The 25,317-nt window shown below is 42.9% G+C and overlaps 2 protein-coding genes and 1 long non-coding RNA gene across 5 annotated transcripts; 2 read left to right on the top strand and 1 right to left on the bottom strand.

Annotated features, from left to right (window-relative positions):
• Positions 1-10,865: 10,865 nt before the first annotated feature.
• Recq4 (RecQ4 helicase) lies at positions 10,866-19,000 on the top strand. The gene is made up of 8 exons (XM_076430689.1): positions 10,866-13,260; positions 13,425-15,971; positions 16,036-16,147; positions 16,238-17,037; positions 17,097-17,720; positions 17,796-17,955; positions 18,042-18,358; positions 18,451-19,000. The coding sequence occupies exons 1-8, from the start codon at positions 13,150-13,152 to the stop codon at positions 18,679-18,681; spliced, it is 4,902 nt and encodes a 1,633-aa protein (XP_076286804.1). The 5' UTR covers positions 10,866-13,149; the 3' UTR covers positions 18,682-19,000.
• On the bottom strand, positions 18,834-23,962 carry LOC143212263 (uncharacterized). 3 transcript variants are annotated; one of them, XM_076430877.1, is made up of 3 exons: positions 23,821-23,962; positions 20,366-20,537; positions 18,834-19,812 (listed from the first exon to the last, which is right to left on the bottom strand). In XM_076430877.1, exons 2-3 carry the CDS (start codon positions 20,531-20,533, stop codon positions 19,423-19,425), a joined length of 558 nt encoding a protein of 185 aa, XP_076286992.1. In that variant the 5' UTR covers positions 20,534-20,537; positions 23,821-23,962; the 3' UTR covers positions 18,834-19,422. The 3 variants fall into 3 exon arrangements, with proteins under 3 accessions (XP_076286992.1, XP_076286991.1, XP_076286993.1); XM_076430876.1 differs by having other exon boundaries at positions 23,815-23,956; XM_076430878.1 differs by lacking the exon at positions 23,821-23,962 and adding an exon at positions 21,369-21,508.
• An 857-nt stretch (positions 23,963-24,819) lies between these two features.
• On the top strand, positions 24,820-25,284 carry LOC143212278 (uncharacterized). Its single transcript, XR_013009666.1, has 2 exons — positions 24,820-24,952; positions 25,109-25,284. It is a non-coding gene; the product is annotated as an uncharacterized LOC143212278 (long non-coding RNA).
• Positions 25,285-25,317: the final 33 nt, after the last annotated feature.

Raw genomic sequence — 25,317 nt, 5'->3', positions numbered from 1 at the left:
GCAATTCGGTGAGCATCTCGAATTTTTTGGAAACTTTACGAACTTCGTGAAGGAATTCGACGGAAAGCTTACTATCAGCGTGGCGCCTTTTCGATCCCGACGCATCTATCCCTAAATCATTGCACTCCTGCAACGCGGCGAAACGATTTACCGCGCAATCGAGAGCCTCCAAAGGATCGACCGAGGCTTGCTTATTACATACTAGTTGCATGCGAGCAAACGGCGCCGAGTTAACGTCCGTTGTACATGTATACGGGCGATCGCAACGCTGGGCCGGACCGCGCTGCGCCGAGTTCTTCCTCCTCGCGGAGGCCGTAGAAAAATAAGAAGCTGTGTGCCACGCCGTTGCAACGAGGTACCGGGACCCCACGATCGACATCGTAAACTCTGCTGTTGCGTGGCACCCCTCGCGAGAACCTTAACCTTCGCGGAAATCAATAAGGATCGAGCCAGCAAGATTGCATTTCCGGTAAGATGTACGTACACACGTTGCGTATTATCGATTAATTCGAAAAAAATTTTTTTTTTTTAAATTAAACCGGCTTCGAAAAAACGCACTAAAAAGAATGAAATAATTTCCATTTAATTTATGTGAATACACACAAACTTGAATACAATACAATCTTTTCGGAGGCGGCGCAAAATTGAAAATTTTCGACACTGGAAATTACGAAAATCCTTAAATTCTTCTAAATACTAATATATTTATATTTAAATAATATAATTGCGCGCCGCCTCCGAAAAGATTGTATTGTATTTAAGTTTGTGTGTATTCACATAAATTAAATGGAAATTATTTCATTTTTTTTAGTGCGGTTTTTCGAAGTCGGTTTAATTTTTTTTTTTATTTCGCACTTTTTTATCTCTGTCAGCCGTCACATTCCAAATCGTAATTTATAAATATCTGAACGACGGTATCATCACCCTACATTTTCGCAAATAAAATCGTATAATTAACAAAGAAATGCATCTCGACGTAATCGGTGAACATACATAGAAAAAAAAGCGAAAAAAAAGGCACATACAGATCGAATTGAGTAACCTCCTCCATTTTCGAAGTCGGTTAAAAAATACGCGTAAAGGACCACGGTAATAATGCGTGCACCATAAAAGAATCACCCAATAATGCAAAGTCGTCGAAGGACGACGATAGCTTCTCCAATTCGAATCGAAAAGTGGTCGTCGTATACCGCGATCGACGATCGTAACGCGACATGGTGCGGCATGCACGGCGATCTTCGTTTTACGATGTAAAAAAAGAGTGAAATCGACGCGACGGGTCGATTGCTCGGTGCCCTCCGATTTCCCACTCCCTCCGACGCGACAGGCCCTCGACTGCCACAGGCTTGCGTTTCTATTTTCCACGAATACCACTCGAAACGCCCACGCTCGATCGAGATCGTCCTCGCGCGAGTAGCGCGAGTCTAGCCAAGAAATCGACGTTTCGTGGAAACCGGGTATCGTGGAGATCGGTGAGTAAAATCGAACGTGATAAACTTCGATTTGTTTAAGTCCATCTCCTCCCACAGCTGCTACAGACTGCCCCCTGTGGGGAATCGCTTCGACTCCAACGAAATGAGCGACAGCGAAGCCACGATATATTTCGACGAAACACGGATAAGCGCGATAAAAAAAATGCGTACATCTGGTGCGTGCGAGGGAACTCGGAATCGAATCATCGTCGATAACCGCTCTCGAAATCGATGACATAATCTAGCCAAACACTTCAGGGCCGAAATCAACGGACAGATTCTCTGTATCGGCTGCCGCGAGCTTATCGAACGGATAACGGATAGGAGCCCTCTCGTAACACGTAATCATTACGGAGCGATTGTTCCGTATGTATGTTAATCGAGTGTGTCCGATTATGTGCAGAGGATCGATACCGTGCCAGAAATCCCCGGCCATGGAACTGTTGTATTCCGTTAATTAGTGTCGAGGAATTGTAAGGGCTAGAATGGTGAGGTCAGAGTTTTGAAGTCGACGTGGCAGAGTTTGTGGATGAGTCAAGGGTGAAAATCACGAGTTCGTATGTATAGCACTTTGGGTGAAAAACAGGAAGCCGGCTATCTATGTAGACTGAAACGACGTTGGTGTAGAACGGAACACCTTTGACTCGGGTCGCCTCCGAGGGGATTCAACGATAGCTCTCTCGTCTGAGAACTTGACCGAACAGCGCCAAACGATTCGCTTTCCATTAGCGTCGCGTGCCAACGCAACCTACAATTATTTCCGATGCACCGAACCACGGAGAGCACGGAGTTCAGCGAAAGTACCGAGCTCTTTGCTCGCCTCTGCTTCTATGCTTTTCGACTGGTGGGGAAAATTGGTTAGAAATTCCAACTGGGAGCAATATCATAGTCTCCCGCTGGTTGGTTTCATCCAGGATCGAGAATTTTTGAAAGCTCGGGCCTCGAGGTGTCACGGAACTCGGGGAAAAATCGCATGGAATCGGTGACTGGCCTACCAGTCGAGTTATCGATCGATAAAAGGCGACGCGGTTCGAACGCGAAGGTTTCTATCGTGCATCGGTACAGTCGGAAGGTGCGGAGGAGGGACATAATAGCCGATAAGCTTCGCCGACGCGTGCATGCAACGCGCGCGCGTCGTTGCAACGTGCAACTCAAGGCGACTCGAGGACGTTTACCCACGAAACCGGCGACCTTGATCTTACAAACGGTCCACAGGCGACCCGCCACAGCAGCTGCACCGACGCCGACGTCGACGCCGACACCGCCTCGATGGATTCAGTCCGAGCGAGTGCAGTCGCACCTGTACGCACACGCTCGACGCATCTACCGAAACACATTTCACAGTAGGGATGTTGACTTTTAATCAATTATTCAAAAAATCGATTATTTTGGAAACGATTTTTTAGTGGATCGATTCTTGAAGCTTCGATTATAATCGATTCAGAGAAATCGATTTTTTTAAAAAATAATCGGCATCCCTATTTCACAGTAGACGGCAAGCCGCTTTCGTTAATTATTCCAGATAAGAGAAACAACCGACGTTTCAGATTTCGCAATAATAAATTAGTGCTGCCATACATGCTACAAGGGATGTCTCTAATAAGTAAGGGTAACTAGGACAGCGGATTATGGCTTTTGAAAATTTTCGAAATATGCTAGGACATGAAATATGACAGCATTTAATACGACTTTAATTTATTTTAGATCTGATAGGGCTACTATCGCGGAGAATATATGACTCTATTTTATTCCAAAACTACAAAAATTGAAAATTGTATAAACATCCGCAGTCTAGTTATATTCTTTGTTCGAAACAAATTCTCCAGTTACGTTTGGCCAAGTATCCCCAATCTCTCCAAGACTTCGACACTGTTGGACCCCTGAAGGATCCTCGACGAACCCTTCCGCTTTGGGTGCACCGGTACGCACCCCAGGGAATTTTCGGCTCCATTATTCTCAACCCCTACGGACAACTCCATCCTTGGCTACCCGTCTTTGGCCCTTTAATCCGTCTTTCGGGTGGTTCCCCGTGGGCAAGGTCTTTCACCCTTCCGAAACCTTTCGACCATCTTCAGCGCGAACCTCTTCGACTATCTCCGGCAACCAGCTTCGACAAGTTGGCGGGATATTCAAACGAATAGTCAATGTAGATATATCGAACTCGACTCGAACTAAATTGTTCCGTAACGACTTCGTAATCGAGTAGTGACGTCAACGGAAGGACCGGTGAGTCCCGGCCCGCTGATTTCCACGCGCCGCGTCGCTTCACTGAATTCCCGTCGTACTCGATAACTCGATAACGCTTACGTCGACCAGTTGTAATCGAGATCCGGGCGATCGCAGCCTGCCGCGACCAATCCCGCATAAAACCCGCACGAAGGTTACGCTACTTGGTGCCCGATGTCCGAGCAAACGATCGTTTCTCGGTTTCTCTGGCGTCGAAATCGATCCGGGATCGCGTTCGACCCGACAAACAAAATTCTCTTAAAGCGGTAGACTCGTTCCCAGGATTGCAAGGGTGCGAGACTCTCTTTCTCATTTCTCGATAATACAAACACAGGGCTTTTCTAATCAAATGAAGAAGTCATAGCAGCCGTAGATGAGTATTTTAGAGGTCTCGAGGAAAATCATTTCAGAGTGGGGGTAAATGAATTAGAAAATCGCTGGAAGAAATGTATTGAGCTTAAGGGAGAATATACAGAAGGATAAATATATTTTGACTCATCGTTTCATGTCATTTCATTGTTAGGCCGCGAACTTTCTGAACGATCTATGTAGTATTATCGAGAAATGAGAAGGCGAATACCGCATCCCTGCAGTCCTGAAAAAAAGAGTTTACCCTCTTAACTAATAATTATACAGAACGGAGAATATACTACGACTACGACGATTCCATAGACATTCCAAAACGAAGCTCCGTGTTCGATGCACGCCCTTTCGGTTCGTGGCGTTTCGAACACCTACGTGCCTATCTCCACCCACGACGAGGTCGACGAACTCGAGCTCAAGGTCAACCAAGGTTAAACAAACCCTGCACACACGCCGTGTTTCATATGTCCTGGGATCACTCGGACATTGAAAACGTTCTCTTGCTGTTTGAACGCGGTTTTGGAAACCAAAAAGAATTACTTCTCTTTGTATGCTGATATTCTAATGTTAAACGTGTACACTGGGATGATTGGACAGAAAAAATCTGTCTGCATAAGTATTTGTGAAATTCTGTAGTGATTTTTAAAGATACTCTCCGTGCCGCGCAACAAGTCTCCTGGCAGGAATTCGAAAGGAACGCGGCTGCAAGCCATCCGATTAGGTCATTCCACTCGCACTTTCGGTTCTAGCCGAATTATTGGCTAAAGTGTGTGATGTCACGGTCTAACAATTGGCTGGGAGCGAGGACCCACTTTGCCCGTGCATCGTCTCGAGGTACTTGTGAGGCACGGAGAGTATACGATACTTCAAAAAGAATTAAACCGACTTCGAAAAAATGCAATGCTAAAACGTATGAAATAATTTCTATTTAATTTATGTGAATACACACAAACTTAAATACAATACAACCTTTTCGGAGGCGGCGCAAAATGGATAATTTTCCAAATGACAGATGTTGCTGATTATGATTTCATTGGAATATGGTGAACTTGGAAATCAGTAGGTGGGAAGGGAAAATACATTATTATGAAGAAGAATTTAAGGATTTTCGTAATTTTCGTAATTTTCAGTGTCGAAAATTTTCAATTTTGCGCCGCCTCCGAAAAGATTGTGTTGTATTTAAGTTCGTGTGTATTCACATCAATTAAATGGAAATTATTTCATAATTTTTAGTACATTTGAAGAACAGAATTTGTAGAACACCATCCATTTGTAGGATGGTTTCTCGGTCTTTTCGGCTATTTGCAATAAAAACCGCAAAGAATGAAAAAATGGAAAACTTGTTTTCAAGGGACCAATCGGGAGACATACAAAATGCAGAAGATTTCCTCCTGATTGGTCCATCCATCTCGGAGTAATCGATGAACATACACGAAATAATTCATTTTTCGCAAATAAAATCGTAAGGAATAAAAAACGCAAGATTTTTTTCACGGAACCACCCCGGGGACATACTCTACAAGATCCAAAGGTTTCGTTCCGATTGGTCCATCCATCTCGGCGTAATCGGTGAACATACATAGAGAAAAAAGCGAAAAAAGGCTCACAGATCGAATCGAGTAACCTCTTCCTTTTTCGAAATCGGTTAAAAATTTGAAACATATCACGGATAGAATTCCTAGGAACTATTTAGAAATTTTTGCATTCATCGGCTTTTTATATCCGGTTTTGTCAGCCTGCATTTGCACCACGTACACAGAGAGAAGGATAAGAGTGCTATTTGCAGACAGAAATTCTGGAATCGTCTACGCGTCGCGACCGGATGACACGAGAAAAGTGAAAACGAATCGGACTGGATCTCGAGTGGATATCTCGAGCAAATTCAAAGATACATATGTATTTACAAAGAGAGCAGCGCGCCCCATTACATTCTACTACTATGCAGCCCTACTACATTCACTATACAATGTTGTAGATGTAGAGTCAGCCAGGTCAGAATGTCTTTTTAGATATTCTGCCTTGGATTTGGGTCAGTAACCTCACTCTCCACGCTATCTTTCTTCCTACCGAAATCGATCGATTAAATATGTACACATCACACGTACACGTACATGTACGCTTCAGTCTCTTATCCCCAAAAATATCGTAGAAGAGACAAGAAAATTTATATTTTTTGTACGACCACATTTATTCGAATGCTTGAATATTGATTGCATACGAATCAAATTTTATTTCGTCTAAAAAGAAAGACGAAGCATTCATATTTGTTAGACTTCGTTAAAATCTTCTTCACGAGTCTGACTCGTTAAAATAAGGCCAAGGGGTTAATTGCAAAATATAAGAACCAAGTAGGAATTGAGATTTCTCTCTTCAGTCGTTCCATTAAGTTGTAAGAAACGTGTTGATTGTCTTAAACTGTTTGAATCTTTGCATTGTCTGAAATTACACCCAGCCCCATTTTTGTTAAAAATGCATGCAGATCCGCAGTCTAGTTATCGAAGTATCTTTGCTCGAAATGCAGAAAGAAAGGAATACGTCGCACCAGTTGAGAACGATCAATGGCATTTCTACCGTCGAGCTCAACGGGCCAAGCTGCCACCGCCGAAATCACGGTGATAAAACAGGATCAAGGTAGAAGAAGCGCCCCACATCGTTTTCTCGTCGTTTCCACATAATTTCCACATCGTTTCCACGGGGGTCGAGAAACGGGCTTGGCGATCCTCGAGGTCGTTCCGAGCTCGAAATAAAACTGAATTGTAGAGTAAAATAGGACGACCAAACTGGTCGGTGATGGGACTCCAAAACGATGAATCACGAGTCGGTGAATAATCTCTGTTCTCGAGCGTCAGCGGGCCACGAGTTTTCTTTTCTTGACTGCGCTGTGCCAGGCCACCCCACACTCGTCATTTTATTGACCAAGAAATTTCCTTTACGATCACGTCGACGAAATTCTTCGGTCGAGTAGCTTCGTTTCTGTTCGAACCTCCACTTCGATCTGTTGGATCCTTTTTAATTTAAGAAAACAAAGCATTCGGACCGATCCTGTTCTCGCATCGAAGCAGAGAAGAGAAAGATCTATGCTCGTTTCCATTGATACTCGCGAGTTTTGCATAAACGATCAGAGTAAACCCACGTGTAAACTCGACGAACGGTGCATTTTCTTTTCGGTACAGCGCTCGTACTCGCATTGTTCGCGAGTTCTAGACCGTTTCGTCGTACACAAGACTGTCCAGGATCGCTGCGAAGAAGACGCGCGAGATCGTGTTCGTCTCAATTGAAGTACACGCGAGCGTGTAATCTGCGCAATTACCTCACATGCAAATAAGGCTCTTCGGAGAAGATGACCCGTCCGGTTGACGTCAGTGGAGGATATCGTGCGAAGAAGAAGAAGAAGAAGGAGAAGGAGATTCGTTTCCAACGACAACGACGACGTTCGTAACGAGCCTTCGTGACTCTGTCGAATTTCCGGAAGGGGACGGAAAAGAGGGGTTTAAAGGCGCGATGCTCCGGCTCATTGAAAACGCATCGATCGCCGGTTCACTATATTTGGCTAACGTCGCTTAATTTCGCGCGACTCCGGGCCGGTTCTCAATTTATCGGCCGCGCGTTAGCGTTCCGAGATTAGAGGCTAATTAACTTTTTGTCCACGAGATTTGTTCACGGGCACCGACCGGCCATGAGAGGCCGAACTACGCGCCGCGCCGGTCGGTCGGTACCCGCCGAAACCCGTCGAACCCGTTAAGCCACGCTAATTCTGTATTTTTCCAGATGGAACACGGTCAACCGCGCGGAAAGTGAACGGCCGTGAAAACTAGGATCCCTTTAAATCGCGAGCGGACGACAAACCGTTCGAAGCACGCGGCTGCGGCAGAGAAAACCGGTCGGAGTCTACTCGGGCTCGGCCTCGGAACCAGCCCCGGCCTCGGTTCCGACTCAACTCTATTCGACTCTCTGTGATATTTCTAACTGCGAACGCAAATAAGCGGATCCTCCGTGGAACGAGGATCCAGAGGTCGCGCGGGAAAGTCGACTCGAAACTTTGCACCTGTAACAACGAGATTCTGCCAACGAGACACCGCGAGAGACTCGGTTCTTGCTGAGACAGCAGCTCGCGTCTGGAAACCGGCAAGATATTTCGAGGAGCACAGCTTTTACGTTTCAACATGTTCTGCCAAGTTGTCGCACCGAATGCCAACTAGACAGTTCATTCGCGAGTATATTTGATGGATAAGCAACGTTCGAAATTCTGTTTAGGAATTCGTCCAATCTCTTCTTCCAGTGGAGATCGTTTTATCTTCGACATCCGCATGTTTCTATGCTTATTATACGATATTAATGTATTTGCTGTGTTCGATGCCGTCCGTGCAGAAACACGGAACGTGTCGCATAACCGCTAATTTCTAGATACATATCCGCGAAGTCAGTGTCGACACGAGCTCTCGACGACAGTTCACAGTTTCCGGTCGAAAGGTAGCTAGACCCGTGGATAGAATGGATCGGTGAATCGCGAATCACCGGGACGGGAAGACTGAGGAGGGCTGGGGATGGGCAACGAAGGGCGGAGGGCTGAGGGTGGCGGAGGACGAGATGCTCGTCAGCGTTTTCCACAGACCGAAGTGTGCCAAGCATTCGGGAATGACGCGCGAGAAACCGGTCGATGGGATAGCTTATTACGAAAGATGCGACTTCAAATACAAATACAAATAAGCTGACTGAGAGAGATAACCGTTCGTTCGACCGCAATCACCGAAAAAGGGCCATTGACTCGATCCCGATGGTATCGCTCGGCTACCGGATATTTATCGACTTTTTTTCATTATCTAAACAGCAAACGTTTCGAAGAGATACCAATCTCGACTGAAATGTTGTTGGAACGTCTCCATAAAACTCGCGTGCCTCGATAGATGGATCGTTTGTTTCGCGTTGACCGGTGTTTTCGCGATCCCGATAGATAAAAGAATCATTTGGGCGATCGATCGATCGAAAGATGCGCGGCTTCACCGTACATCGGTATGGCAATCTGCCATACGTCGCTGTGCGTTTTCTCGAAATATTTTGTCTGATCAACGACGGATACGCGCACCACCCTCGACCCTCGAACGTAGTTTCATATGCGGCAGGATGTCAACTTTCACGGTAGGCTATTTGCTTTTTACGTAACGCGACGCGCGTTTAGCCACGCCGGCATTATTTCGCGTTCCAGAATTTCAATAATGCCGTCTAGTATTTTATCTAATTTTTGGGGCAATTTTTAGGGGTGACTCTGAGTCACTAGCCAGGGTTAACACTGAACCTATCACCACCGGTCAAAACAGCCGGTTCCACATTTATCATTTTACTGAAATAATACAAATAATTCATAAGAAATGATTGTATAGACATCTCTAGTAGAGCACGTATTAATAAAATCGATCTTGTAATTTTTATAAGGAACACGTGCCAGTTACTTTTAAGACTAGGCAGGTTTAGTATTAACATTAAAACTACCGAGCACTGAAAGCGATTAAAATGTTCTCTATCTCGTGCAATTTTTATAAGCAACGTCATAACTTCAATAATTATAAAATTAACAAAGTAAGACTGGTAGTTCGACCGACAGCGGTAGGTGTTTACTGTTAAATATTATTCACCGCGACTTGTAAAATTCCGTGACCAAGATGTTGCATATTGGGACCGGGCACTTGACGAGGACAACGATTCCACAAGCCGGTGACGTTTTCGACTAGATTCGCCGAGTCGTTGGCTGATTATCTGTCAACGGAATAACCCTTCGCGTTCCCAATTATGTCATTCTTATCTTCAGCCGACACCTCGAGAGTCTAGATCCTTCGTTCTATTTGACGAACGCATCATACCGACTGTTTATCCGATTGCTTGCAATCGTTGAATCATAAATACATACAACGAAGCTTGGAGGAGTATCAAACGATTGCTATCAAGTCAAATATTTGGTTTGCGACAATATTTTCAAGAAAATTACACTCGCTGGTACACTTCCAGGACACGAAGGGTTAGCCGTGTGTCCGATGGGTAGCGTCTGAACCGTTCGTGTATCCTGTACATTCCAATCGATTCGGAAATACATATGTGGAAGCTGTCCTCATCGATGGAGATGAAACCATCAAGTCGCAAGGACATTCCGAGACGTTCACCGCGACGTACGTCATACGAAAAAGTTGGTGTCACGTCCCACGAATTTCCTCGATGACGAGGGGAACGCCACTTTGTCGTTCGGACGCTTAAACAATATCATCGTAAGCAAAGGACAACGACACGGAGATCTCGTTCTATCGAGTAATTCGATCCGATAAGCTGGACACCGGTTTGCAAAGGACGTGTACGAACAGGTTTCGCGAGATTCGTTTCAGGGATCGTCGTCGTCATCGACGTAGTCGTCGATATCGTCGTCGCTGTCGCGGGATCATCGGGATCGGGAGACAGACGCAAACGCAAATGCAAACGCAAGGATTCGAAATTGAGTGTGAAAAAATCGAACGATGAATCGGTCGTGATTGGTGGTGGTCCAATGGGAACAGCCAACGGGAGATGCGTATAGAGCGAGGCGCGGTCGATAGAAACACTCGAGAGAGTGTCCCGTACCGAGCAAACTAGTTTCCGAACAATTCCGAATCTTCGTGTAATAACGAACGTTTGACAAGGGGAAGAACGATGTCTGGTCTGTTCTCGGAAGATCGGTGGATATCGCGTATCGTGGAGCATGAAGCTCTGGCCGGTTTACTTGGGTAGGAAAACGGCGACAGTATTATCGATTTTATCAACTACGGGGGCTAGGGGATTCTTTCTCTGGCGAGCGCAGTTACGGGGTGAGTCAGAAAGGGTACGGGTTCGCGTATAGGCGAACCGTATCGCGAAAAGCTTGGTGTTTCTTTCACTCACCTTCGGACAACTCGAGATCCAGCTCAGCAAGCTTCTCCCGCACGTCCTCCGGGAGCTTGCCGACGTCGATGTTGAACTCGGCCATGGCTAGGCCATCCGCGGTGCGCCGAGATCACCAATTCTCCAGCCGTACATTCCACGACCCGTCACCACCACTCGGCCATCTTGCCTTATACTGATACGAACGCTGGCCACCAGGTGGCGACGCCGTCAACCGAGACCGGCGCGGCTCTACTCAGCTCTACTCCTCCACGCAAGCGTGCGTCTTCGTCTTCGTCTTCGCGTTTTTCTCTTCGTCTTCGATCAGTGATCAAATAATGTATTAGAATGCTGTCTTCCTCGGGTCTATATGACCCGAGATGAAGTTTACGTTATCATAAATACTATCAGGACCGTGCCGTGCTACAGAGAGATGCGGCCGCATCAGGCGGCACCGTAAGGCGGCGGCATAATCAGCGAAATCAAAATACAATTTGAACCATTCAATAACTATACATTTTTACGCAACCCTTTTCTATATTGTTGGTCTATGTTATTCCGATATTGATGTATACGATTTATGATTCACCGTATTTCTTAAAATCACAATCGAAGGTTGTTTTAACGAGAAACATTTAAGAGGCGGCATATCGAAGACTTGCATCACATACTGAGAAAATTTACCGCCGGCCCTGCATTGCATACTATTTCATCTTTATACATATACAGGGTGTCCTACGTAACACTTTTCACGATTTGTCAAGTACTTGAGATAATCAGATAAAAAAATATTTTAAACGAAAGCCGATCACTTTTTCGATTCATTGCAATAAAAAAAGTTCGAAAAATTTGTTTTTATTATTATCAAGGCCACCATCATTTTTCAAAATAGCACTTCAATTTGCCCTGCTCACCTGCCGGTCGCGTTTGTAATTTATATAATCAACCGTGTCGATTAATTGTAGTACACCTGACTATATACGTGTCCGTGCGAAAGTCCACGGTCGAAAAGTCAGCCAATTAAAATGTTTAAGAGGAACTGTTCGTCCTATCCTTCCGTTTCCATCCGATCGTCATGCTTTTTATCTCGTACGATGACTGGTATCCGGAAAGGACACCTGTTCGGTATACGTCTATTTTCTCATAACGGTACCTTCTATCGTTTTACGAAATATAGTTACGTACGTGCGGGAACATGTTCTTTAAAATGATTAGATTTTTCGATAAAATCCTATTGAAATTAACACAAAAATGTTGTTCAAGACTGGAAGATGTTTACGGTTAGAACTACGTACGCGAACTTGGGTCAATGTTACTTACCGTAAGCTTCTGCGCGTACGTAATGATTCCCACTATTGCGCCTAACATTTAGAATATAAATGAGTACCGGACGACAACATTGCAGAACATGTGCGTATTGCACGCTACCGCAAGAAACATTGTATACAAATATATTGTATACACCTCTGGAAATATTTCCAATGCAGTATTTTCATTGGAAAAGAATCCGTGTGATATCAAAAATTGTGGTGCGCAAGGTCCCGTCGCTAATGACCATACCAGTTAATGCGACACGTAAAACAAATAAATAATAATAATAATAAAACCACCTTTAGCAAAAAAAAAAATGAAAAAGTGTGCACTTTTGTGCACAGATGAAATATGGTCCTGTCGTACAACAATTAACTCGAGACCTTGTATCAAGGTTGGTGGTGAAAAGACCCAACGAATAAACCATTACGCTGTACTTTTCTAAATAATGACGCTATGCAACTGAATCGTATCGAATTACTCTTGAATCGAATTATATACTCAAAATGTATAATTATCAGTTTTCGCAAAAGCGCGTTATTTAACGAAATATGAAATGTATTTGTATATAGATCGAATGGTAAGAATGGAACGAGTTGTATTGAAAAAATTCAATATAATTATAAATTAAAAGTACGTTACTCGAATGTATCGAATGTTACCTTCTTTCAAAACAGCTCACATCTGTTAGTCTGTTAGTGAAACGGACAGGTCGACTGTCACTGTCATGCGCACTTTGCTCCCGAACTGTCCCGAACCCTTGTATTTACATACATAGTATTTTACGCGGGATGCTCCCGCAGAGTGTAGGGATCCGCGCGTTCTAACCTTCAATATATTACAAATCGTTCTCATAAATAGAAGCATCAATTTTACGAGTCTCATTATTCCATATGCGAACATGAATATACTAGAGGATCCCGTGTTCAAAACGTCCTACCAAAAATACAAGGTTCGTGTCAAATTATGGGAAAGTCGCTTTACGGAGAAACATGGACGTAAACCAAACAAGGTATGTACATATTTAGCTTTTTATTAGAAATAATCGGCGCTTAGAATGACATACTTTACTTTTGAATATCGTTTATCAATCTTATCGTTTGACTTACTGCTCCTCTGTACAACGACAGTTTACAAAAAAAGTGCTATCTTTAACAAACTGTTTGCCATTTTTAGAATGATATAAAGGAGGCTGACATAAAAATAAAAGAAGCGTACAAAATGTATTGGAAATTAAAGACACGCGCCTTAGAAGAAACGCTTACAGATATTACATTTTCGGACGAGGTGCAGGATGTTATTTCTGAAGAAATTATAACACGAATATCGGTTGAAGAGACCAGAAGCGAAAATGAAATATTGAATTCTGACGATAAGTATGGTAATAAGGGCACAGAGATCATAGAAAGTACAGAGAAAATCAATGCTGAAAACGCTGGTACGATAGATGCATTAAACATAAATGAAAAGAATCTTGAAGATACAGGGACAAAAAGTACAGAGCCTATAGAAGGGAAGAATATCGAAGATGTAGGAACGAAAAATGTGTGTGCAGACACTATAGAGAAGGATAATATAGACCAAGCAGGAACAAAAAGTACAAAAACTATAGAAGAGAGTAATAAGGACGACGTGGAAACAAGTCGTACAAAAGATACAGAGAATGTAGATCCACACTGTAACAAAAATCAATCAACAGATTCTGCCTTTGTAAAAGAGGCAACAGAATTGAAAAATGTAAAAGACGTGTGGGGCGAACATTTGAGTAAAAGCAATGAACAAGTGCCTAAAAAAAGACAGTCCTTAATCATAAATAGGTCATCGTCTTTTCAACTATCGCAGAATAAATTTCAAGGTTCTAGCTTTACGAAAAGGAATCCTAGAAAATCATTATCGGCGACAAAGTTAAAAGTGAACAAAAGTAGCACATCGATAAAAGAACAAACCGCAACAGCACACACAAATGTCAATGATGGAGTCAATGTTCTCGAGGAGGCGAAAGGTATATTTGGAGATTCTGTGAAGGTTACCCTGGTCGAACACAAACCAACTACCCAAGCTATCAACACAGTGCAGCAATTAATAGAGGGTCATATGATTAATAGAAATTTGAATCCAGGCTGGTTAGATAGGTGTGCCAAGCAGAATAATTTGGAATATCCAGCACTGGATTCTCAGAGACTTTCCGGTACAAGCGACTCTGGCATTGAATTAATGGAATCCAGCATTCGATCGCCCAAAGAGTATGTGCAAGCACAAGCACTTGGATCTGTACAAATATCCGATGAAGAAGATTTTGTTTGTAACAGCGATTCGGAAGAAGAACATAGAAAACGTATTAGAAACTTTAAAAAGAGATCAAACGACCAAGACGGCTATCCAGCTAAAAGGCTCTGCACAGATAATGACGTCAGCGTCCGTATCATGCCTCCGAATGGTAATGTTATTACACCTCCTAATGAACAACAACCGTGTACCGATTATAATTATAGCGCTAGCACTATTCCTGCAATGAAAACTAATAATGCAAGCGTTAAAGAAACAAATACAACGAGCAATGCCAGCAGCAGGACAAGCAAAAACATAATAAACGATGCTGCAAACGCAAAGTCGAATAACGAACAAGTTGCGGATGAACCGTCAAACAAAAAACAACCGCGTTCCCGCAAGGTAGCTAGAAGGAGAATCAAAAGTATTTCGTCGGATGATGAAGATGCCGATCCAGATTTCAATAAAAACGATGCAAGCGGTACGAACAAGAAAACAAAACCGCGAGCAAGCACTGCCAGAAAAAGTAATACCATTCATGGGACGAATATCAAAAAGGAGAAGAAAAGTACTACCATTCATGGGACGAATATCAAAAAGGAGAAGAAAAGTACTACCATTCATGGGACGAATATCAAAAAGGAGAAGGAAAGTACTACGAAAACAACAAGATCTTCGAGAAGGAAAAAGACTGTACGGCGTGACGTTGACACAGAGGAAGATTTTGTACAAACCGAAACTGCAGATGCGGAAAATACAACAGAGGACAAACAGCCGGCGATATACGCGATAGAAACTCTACAAGCTGTTCCACGTTTTGTGATCAACAAGAAAAGTCAAGGAGACCTTATCGAGCTGTGCTCCGAATCAGTGTCTTCTACCGCTGACGATACATCCGTCAATCCCGCTGTATCCACGAAATCAAAATCAAAATTAACAGACAAAGAGAAATTGGCGAAAAAGGTAGCCGAAGGGAAGATAAATGAAAACTTTGTCAGAATAAATTTAAAAAAGAAAGTGTTTGTGCGCGGTAAGAAACATTTCAATTTCTCAAAGTATAAGAAAAACCAATGGAAACAAAGGAAAAAGGAATTGGGAGCTAGCGAGGGTAGTTTGGAGGTAGCCGATTTCGTTGAGAAGCATAGCGTCGCGACTTGCTTCCGGTGCGGCGACGTTGGTCATTTCTCGAGACTTTGTCCGAACAGGAAAGGCGACGACCTGATACCTTTGGACGAGATGGACGAAACCTCGGAATTCCCAACGTTGGAGGAGGCACAAGAAATGGCTAGTCAAAACGCGCTTATGGCGCACGCGAATAGAATCGATCGATTACCCCAAAAACCGGCCTACTCTTCCAAGGTGGTAGAGCAGCAGTCGGCCAAAGAAGAAACCGAAAGCGAATCCGAGAACGAGAACGAGTCCCACGAAGATCTATGGGAACCTATCGATGACGAGGTAATGAACATACTCCGTAATCATATCTGCACTTACCTTACTTAATTGTGTTGGTAATTTTTAGGTACTTTTGAGCGGACATAAAATTCCCGAAGATTTGATATCGAAATTGCTGCCGCCCGAGATCGACACTGTACGGCCTCTCTACGACACCAAGGAAGATCAATCCTGTATAGGTATCGTCGCGTCGATAATTATACGCGTTTCAATAAAGTGATCTTGTCCAACGAACTTGGACGTGTAATCGCAACTTTTGCGCGTTGCAGGGACACCGTCCGAAGTCTTCGAAGCATTACGGCAATTCGGCCACGAGACTTTCAGGCCTGGACAAGAGAAAGCTGTGATGAGAATACTCTCCGGACAATCGACTTTGGTCACCCTGTCGACTGGCTCCGGCAAATCTTTGTGTTACCAATTACCCGCGTACCTTTACGCGAAACATTCGCATTGCATCACGCTGGTGATATCGCCGTTGGTGTCTTTGATGGACGACCAAGTGACGGGCGTGCCGGAATTTCTAAACGCGGCGTGTCTGCACACGGGTCAAACGCAAAAGGTGCGGGACACTATTATGCAATTGGTGAAGCAGGGTAAAATGGATATTTTGCTAATTTCTCCGGAAGCAGTGGTCGCCGGCGAGAAGTCCACCGGATTCGGAGCACTGCTCAGGCAGCTTCCACCGATCGCATTCGCCTGTATAGACGAAGCTCATTGCATCTCGCAGTGGTCGCACAATTTCCGTCCGTCTTATCTAATGGTATGTAGGGTGCTCAAAGAAAAACTAGGCGTCCGAACGGTGTTGGCTCTCACTGCCACTGCAACCAAAGCAACTGCCGAAAGTATTGTAAGTCACTTAGGTGTACACGATGGAATTGGTGGGGTCATATCCGATACTCCGATGCCACGGAACTTGTTGCTAACAGTCTCCAGGGACGAGTTCAGAGATCAGGCTTTAGTCAAGTTATTGCTTAGCGATAGGTTCCAGGAGTGCGACTCGATCATAATTTATTGTACTCGTAGAGAAGAATGCGCGAGAATTGCTGGCCTCCTGAGGGTATCCTTGCAGGTACGATCATTTTTATGACATGAGCGCTAGAATCGTATCTATTCGTGTTTCTTCAACAGGATCCACACAAACCCGATAAAGTCAACAGCAAAATATCTTCGTTAGCGGAACCGTATCACGCCGGCTTGTCGGCCTCTCGTCGAAAAATCGTTCAGAAAGCATTCATGAGCGGTCAAACCAGAATCGTTGTAGCTACCGTTGCGTTCGGTATGGGTCTGAACAAGCCAGATATTCGCGCCGTTATCCACTTCAATATGCCCGGTACCTTCGAAGGCTACGTCCAGGAAGTCGGAAGAGCAGGGCGAGACGGTCTTTTGGCGCACTGTCATTTGTTCTTGAACCCTAAAGAGGACAACGACAAGTGGGAATTGCGACGGCATATTTACGCGAACGGTGTCGACAGGCACACGATAAGACGGTTACTTCAGAAAGTGTTCGTCCCGTGTTCGTGCGCAAAGCTTCGCGAGACAAATGGCGCTCGCAGATGTCCTGGCCACGAGGTTGCCATTCCAGTCAACGATACCGTCATAGCTTTGGATATCACGGAAGAGTCGATCATGACCCTTCTATGCTATCTCGAATTGCACCCGAAAAGGTTTATCACCGTCCTCTCGTCCGTGTACGCGAGAGCTAGGGTGTCCAGTTACAGTGGTCCTCAAGCTCTGAAACAAGCTGCGAAATCGGTGAGTCCATCGTCAGTCTCTCCGGCCAATTTCAGTGTTTTTCGCTATTTTTCCCATTGATTCTTCCTATTTTAGTCACCACCGCTCGCGATGGCGATAGCGTTGGACCTACAGAAGGGTATATCGCACGAAGACAACAGCATTATCGAGTTTCCAGTCGTAGATGTGGCATCCGCTATCGGATGGGACAGCGGAGTAGTAAAGAGTCATCTTAAAAGCTTGGAATGGAAGACAGGTGTGTCCAATTATAATTAGTCGTACGAGTATACTTCCTGCACGCACACGAATACTCATTTGTTTGGTATGCTTACACGCTTGCAGTGAACGGGGCGTCGAAGCGTTCATCGCTTTCGGTCAGATACGATACGCTAGGATTAAGAGTGAGAGCGCCCGGCGATCTCACGGAAGAGGAGTTAGACGAAGCATTGGACGCGTTAGTTAGTCGCGCACAATTCCAAGAAACGTCGGCTTTGCAACAACTCGAGACGATTGGCGTGACGCTTCATAAATTTAGCACGCCGTCGGTGATTCATTGCACGACCATGAACGAAGAGACGACCAACAAGTCCGAAGAATTGAAGGGCGTCATTCGAAAATACTTCGCCGGAGAAGTACTCCTAGACATCGATTTGAAACAAGTAAGAAACATGATTCGTCCGAAAGATATCGCACAAACGATCTTGTCGTTTTTTCGAAACGACTAAACGCGTCTTTTATATTTTCGTTTCAGATGAAACTGCAAAACGAGGCGGAGGTAGTCGGCGATATTCGAAACTTGATCGTAAGCTATCGAGACAATAATTTCAATGGCCGCGCGGTTGCTCGAATCTTTCACGGCATACAGAGTCCGAATTATCCCGCGTACGTTTGGAATAAATGCCGTTTCTGGAGATCTCATCTTGACAGCAACTTCAGTGCTCTGTGCCAATTGGCAGCTAGGGAAATTTTAGCGTTACGTTAGGACGACGCGCATTCGCACAATCATAATTTATTTTTATAGTACCGTCAGCAGTGGACACCTCTTGAAACGCATCTCGTAGGATGCAATCATTCAATCAATTGCACTGTGCATGCAACGTCTGATTATTTTAAAGGAGGAAAAACAGCCACCGATTTATTAAAGATTGTATATCGTTTTATTGCTTGGATAACGAGTGACAAAGTTGTTGGTATAAGTTGTGATATGCAAAATATTTGCTTACAAGTGCCTTAACGGAGTAACTTATTTTTTACATTCATAGAATAAAGTTTAATACAAGCCTTTTATTTTTTAAAATAAACGATAATTCTATATTCTTGTCCTCGTTCCTTGTTGCAGTTCCACCGTGTAATAGACATTTTTTAGAAAATCTTTTCGTAAGTATATAACAGATATACGCGAAACTATCTTACATATACTTTTCCGTTCTTATCATTAGTCGATAGAGGAAATGCCCGATAGAAAAATCTTGTCCCGCACCAGTTACTTACTTCCTATTTTCTATATTATATATACTATATATGTTTTAGATCCGCGCGTTAGAAATTTCGTACAACTGGCAACGATAAAAATGCCTAGTAACTCGGTTACTTTCTTAATACTAGATTATCTTTAATACAACACACGTTTCTCGCATTCTTCGCAGTTGACGATGGAAGAAACGATTGTAAATTGTAACCGACGCGATGCTCTGCAATGTTTCCGTGACAATGTCAAAGTTTCTCACGTTACGATGCGTTTCATATAATCGCACTGTCGCAAAAATCTTTGCATTCGTATCTGCTGCATTTTCCCGACGCGATCCATGCACGTCTCGTTTTGGCAGATCGCGCAGAATTCGGACGAGATCGCGTGAAACGGCGAACGAAAGTAAACGTTGGCATTCTTCAGTGATTTATTTTTGCGGTGGGCCCAAACATGGAACGCCACCTCCAAGACCATGATCACCGTCAAGAACCAACGGAAGCACACGATTCCCAGCAAGAACAGGCAAATCGGGTGTATCTGGCTGAAGCATGTTCTAATAGGAACGGATTCCGAGTCCCTCAGATTTTCGTCGGTCTTTTTGGAACCATCCTTAACCGACAACGTTTCCTTCACTTCTTTTGGAATCTAAACAATTGCTATTTATTAATATTACTATTATTAATCATATCAATTAATTAATAATATCGTTTCTCGATAATGTGGGGTTTTTCAGTAGTCAAAGTTCTTAATTTTAAAAGAGAATTTAATCTTTTCATCATTGAAAATGAAGTAAATTTACGTTGTATGCAGATATTCTCATGCAAGCTAATTGATGTATTTAAAAAAAAGAGGTAATTCAATCGGAATGAAGAATTAGGATGGCAGTGAGCAAATTCACGCTGGATTAAAAAATCACGGCGCGAATGAAGTTAAAACTACGACAGTGATCGTGATTCTGCGACCACTGTAATTTACAGAAAGACAGAAAGTAAGTAATCGAAAGTAAACGCGGGAATCGATTACCGCGTTTGCAGCGCTGTTTGCGGCGAGACCAGAAAACGTATCGTACGAACGCGATATGCATGTATAGAACGAATGTCGGTCCATTTGAAAAACTCTGACAGAGAAACGACTACACGGATAGTACAGGACGGTTGTTTGGAATTAGATTTCTGGAGACGGTACTTATTCGATTTACCTGGAAGCGTATCCTTCGGCTCTTGACGGTATTCGTCCCCATCAAGTTCATCTCCGGTTCTCCAGTTTCGGCATTATTTACCGCGACCACGTGCCGTTGAACCTCGCATTCGTTCACTGGCAGGCTTATGATCTCACCAGTCTCCTCGTCCACGTAAATTCGGTCCATTTCCCTGCGAACGATTCCAATTATTCAAACGTATTCAGTACACTTACTTCCCACTTCCATCTTTCTCACCCCCTCCACTTCTCTTCCTCACACTCTCACCCTTCCTCCTTCCATTTTGTCGATCGTTTTCCCGACCGTGGTAATTGCGTACACAACGAAGGAAAACAAAGTTTAATGAATTCAAGCGTAGGTAGAACGATCCTCGGGGTCACTTCCCGGATACCGCGATCTATACGATTTTTATTCTAATGATTAGATTAGCTCGAACGTTTCTCTAGTCAGTCTATACCGACGATCCCCAATCGTCCAATTGCGTCTGCCATTTCCATTGACGCATCGAGTTTGTTCGATTCCAATTAATTCACTGCCGACCGATGTGCCATTCTGATTTATGTTTATAATTTATGAAACGATTGTGTGAAATTGAAATTGTAATAATCACCTTGACGACAACACCGGAGACTTGACCAAAGTTTACATTTTTTTATATAACCAACAACTTCATTTCGATTTAATTTCAATGAAAAATTAACACTCAATTCCGGTGAACGCTCAGTCGAATCGACCAATGACACAACGATTCAATCAAACCAAACGTCGATATGTATGTACATAAATATGGTCGAGTTCTTTCAGATCGAGTATCAGCGATCAAGTTGATAACCGGGTATTTTTTTCAAAAGATGATGCAACGCACTAGAAATTGAATTTGCAATACACTGATCGTGAGTATGCTACAAGAAACGTCTTAAATGGCGCAACACGTTATCGTCAAAGCTGATTCCTTGCGGTGATTTGCTTCGATCAACAAACTTACGTGCCTAAGTACATTTACCTTGCATACGCTACGCGTAATGTAGGTGTCTACATATGTATATCCAATACATCGACGAACAAGCAATACAATCGAAAGCGTCGATTAAAATCTTCGCTCGGCACAACGTTTGCACTCATTACAATTCGTGTTGTTTGTTCCCCGTCCTGCCACATTGGTCGTTGGTCGTAACGAACGAACACGAATAAATGCCGCATAAAAATTATACCGGACCGATGGTGGAGGTTCAAAACGAGAACGCATCGCGCGATACTCGAGCCACGTCAGTATTATTTCCTATATCATCGTTGATTCGAAAATAGACTATGTACAGTAGGTGTACAAAGTATTCGTACACCTTTTAAAAACGAATAACTTCTGCAAAATTGGACCCAGGCTAATGTGTAAATGATTTTTTTTTCTTAAATTGTTATTTAATGAAAATTTAGAAGGTCTAAGTAAATTATATACATGTACAAAGTTTCATCGAAATCGACCAAGAGATTCTCTTATGAAATATATAATTGATCTAAAATAACAAAAATTGTAAGAATCTGCGATTTAAATGAATCGCAAAACCTATAAATTCGAAGATTTTTACATCTTACAATGCACATATAGCTCTTTTATGCGTCAACCGATCTCGATGAAACTGTGTACGTGTATATGATTTACTTAGATTTACCAAATACACGTTTTAAATTTTTATTGCAGACACGGAGAAAAAATTAAAAAATCACCTTTACTTTTTCCTTCGCAATTGCGACGAATAACAGTTTGAAAAAGAAATTCTTTACACATTAGCTAGTAAAGCATTATTCGTTTTTAGGAGGTGTATAAATATTTCGTTCACCCACTGTGTATATGTATACGCGGTGGAAATTTAAAGTCTAAATACGCGAAAATACGAAAACTTCTAGAAATGTATTTTTATACAACCGTGAAGAAGATTACGCGCCATTTCGAAGACAAGCCTGAATTCCTAGTATGCGTGTACAGTACATACATATGTATTCATATATAGACGTTCGCTTCTACTCGACCAACGAGTTCTTAATTTCGCTCGAGCTGGTAGCGCAGCGAATTCCATAATTGACGTGGAACAAGAGTCAGTGTTTTCGATGATACACAATGAAATACGACTATGTATTCGCAATACGTGTAACCAATCGTTAACCATCCATAACTCTTGCAAGCAATTTAAGACTCATTATAAAATATATGAAAACGATAGAATCTACTCGTTCGGATTAACAAACTTGTCTGTGTTTTTAGAATTCAATATCTACAAATCAGTTTCGCATAGACTTACAATTATATTAAATAGTTCCGCACTCGAGCAACCGATCGAAGAACTCGAATGAGACAATTCTCGGGAGTCTCGAACCCAACCTATAAATGTCATGGCGGAATATTTAAATAAGCTGACGATTCCCAGATAGTGGAATGTTTCAGATAAAAAGTAACGAACGAACTCGCGGTTAGGAGTAATTGGTGTAATTACGTTCTGATTGCCGTGTTACGTATTCAAAACGTGCGAGTACAGGTTTTATTGGAAGAATCGAAAGAACGCTAACTTTTTACAAATCCTAACGTTCGGGGAATCGTGAAAGCGTAGTTATGTCCTTGATTTATTCGTCAAGCGAAAGTGGTCGATGTCAATGACACGATTCAAGACGTATGTACCGAATACGATGCAACGCAAGTCGCAGAGACTGCAGACGTCGTAAAACTTGTTCGGCGCGTGCGGTACATATCTAAATACAGTACATATGTACATATTTCGTTCCGTTTGATAAATACAGCTGTAAACAGAGCTAAACGAGATAAAGCGAATCTCTGGAACATCAAAATACCGGACACGCCGCACAGTGGTACCTTTCGTCCAAATCGGAGACAAAATCAAAGAACTTTCGATAGAAATGAGGTAGAGCGATGAAATTTTTTTAAAATTAAAGCTGAAACTTTGCAGAATATGGGAAAAATAGGGAGATTATGGTAAGAAAGTTTTTTAACCTTGAGAAAATTCGTTAAACATGTAGAATTTCAAGAAATCGATTTTGCAATATCCTGAGGTCGTAGAAAAAATCTTCTTGATTTCGTCGTTCTTTGATTTTGTCTCCGATTTGGACGAAAGGTCCCACTGTGCGCCGTATCCAGATGATTGTTCGATCGTACACACCGCAATCAATTCTTTGTTACGATAAATGCAAGTGCTCGATCAAATAATGTACGCTGTTATAATCGATGCGAGCAACAACACGATCAAGTGCCAGCAATTTTGCTCGGCTAACGGGTTAAACGGTCGACGTGCAAATTATCCTCCTTTTCCGTAGTACGTAAAACGAGTCGGCAATCGCGGCGAATTTTCCTCAAAAACTTCGAGTATAGAATTTTCATAAGATTTTCGTAAATCGACAATAACCGTCGTTTGTATGGTTGAATAGAATTCCATAGGATTACTTACACTTACGGATAGTAGCGTGTTCGCGCAACACGCTAGTTGGTAGGAGCGTATCAGATAATTGACTCGGTCCTCGATGTAGATCCAGGTTACACGGCGAACAAGACTTCACGCGTCGCGTCGCTTCTCTGCGGTAAGATTTACACTCCGATGGAAACACGAACGAGAATTTACGTTTGAAACACCACGTTAATAATAAACATGTATCGGCATCGGAATCGGAACATATTATGTACATAGAACGAGAACACCGTAGCAGCACGCGGCACACAGCTCTTGACACATCCGTAGTCCGTAGTCCGACTGAAGGTGTTCGCCATGATAACCTGTAACTACGCGGACTATAGATGGTCGTGTTTACCAATCAAACAGCTCGATCCAGTGCAGCAATAACAAGCCCGTTCTATTGTCCCCGATTAAAATCCTAAAATTATTCGACTGTACATGTAAGTATCATACCTATAATCGAGTAAAAATATGTTTGTACATATGTCGCAGAAATGATTCCTACGCACTGTACTACTGTTCTGTAACCGTTTCAGAAATTAAATCTTTCCATATACATGTACCCAACGAATATACGCATCGTTATTTCTGTCACAATTACAGAATAATTAGGAAAATGATCGGAAGAGGATCGTCATCGATATCGTGGTTCCATCTGATTCGATCGACATTTTTCTAAAGTACAGTCCACACTTTTATTGTATTGTGTGTTTACGTAATGTTCTTACTTCTCATTGTCAATGCTCGTAAATTCATAAATCGTGGTTGCAATTACCGAATCAACCCGAATTCACCTTCTCGGGTGTAAACGTAAACGTGTTCGTTTTATCAGGTTTTATGGAGTTGTCGCTCGGTCGATTCAAGATGCGAGGGAAACTCAACAAAGCCACGTGACTTCTTATTGTCAGTAACGTACCTATATTATGTGTGTTTACGTTTGCGGTTGCAAGGAAAAGCGCCGCACGGCTCTCGCAATCTCATGGAGCTTTATAGTATAGGATTTACGTATTTATCAGAAAAAAGGTCATGAAAGCAAATTCGAAAGGCTGAACAAAATAATGCAATTTAACCGATGTCCTATGTCAAAGCATTAGTGATCAATAGACTGGATTTTATGCATTTATGACATAAATGGGTAAGTCGAATTTAAAAAAGTTTACAGGTGAAGAGAATTTAGAAATACCAATAGTATTATTTTCATCCCACTAGAATTATTATAAAGAACGAAAAAATTTTTTCCTCGACTCCCGTTTCTTAAAATTGATGCAGAAAATGTTTATTTTGCATAAAGATCCGCAGTCTAGTGATGAAAATTTTAAACGGCATATCTCGAAAGTGAAAGTATGCGACATGCGGCGTTGTTCCTGTCAACCACAGATGTATGCGAAGTGTTCCTTAACGCTTACGGCTTACAATTACAAAAACGAAAAAGTCGTGAATGATCTGGACACGGACATATTAGTGTGAGACCGCTAATGGGAGATGAGCGCTGTCCACGTG

Source organism: Lasioglossum baleicum, chromosome 9, assembly GCF_051020765.1.
Source record: "Lasioglossum baleicum chromosome 9, iyLasBale1, whole genome shotgun sequence".
In the NCBI taxonomy this organism is placed as follows: Eukaryota; Metazoa; Arthropoda; class Insecta; order Hymenoptera; family Halictidae; genus Lasioglossum; species Lasioglossum baleicum.
The sequence above is the reverse complement of the archived record's forward strand: the minus strand, read 5'-3'. Positions and strand labels throughout refer to the sequence as shown.

Excerpts from the sequence above, each read along its gene's own strand:
- Recq4 (XM_076430689.1), top strand. The coding sequence starts at position 13,150 with ATGAATATACTAGAGGATCCCGTGTTCAAAACGTCCTACCAAAAATAC. Across the intron at positions 17,721-17,795 it reads TGAAACAAGCTGCGAAATCG|TCACCACCGCTCGCGATGGC; the intron begins GTGAGTCCATCG and ends TTCCTATTTTAG. Across the intron at positions 17,956-18,041 it reads AAGCTTGGAATGGAAGACAG|TGAACGGGGCGTCGAAGCGT; the intron begins GTGTGTCCAATT and ends ACACGCTTGCAG.
- LOC143212263 (XM_076430877.1), bottom strand. The coding sequence starts at position 20,533 with ATGGACCGAATTTACGTGGACGAGGAGACTGGTGAGATCATAAGCCTG. Across the intron at positions 19,813-20,365 it reads GCCGAAGGATACGCTTCCAG|ATTCCAAAAGAAGTGAAGGA; the intron begins GTAAATCGAATA and ends GCAATTGTTTAG.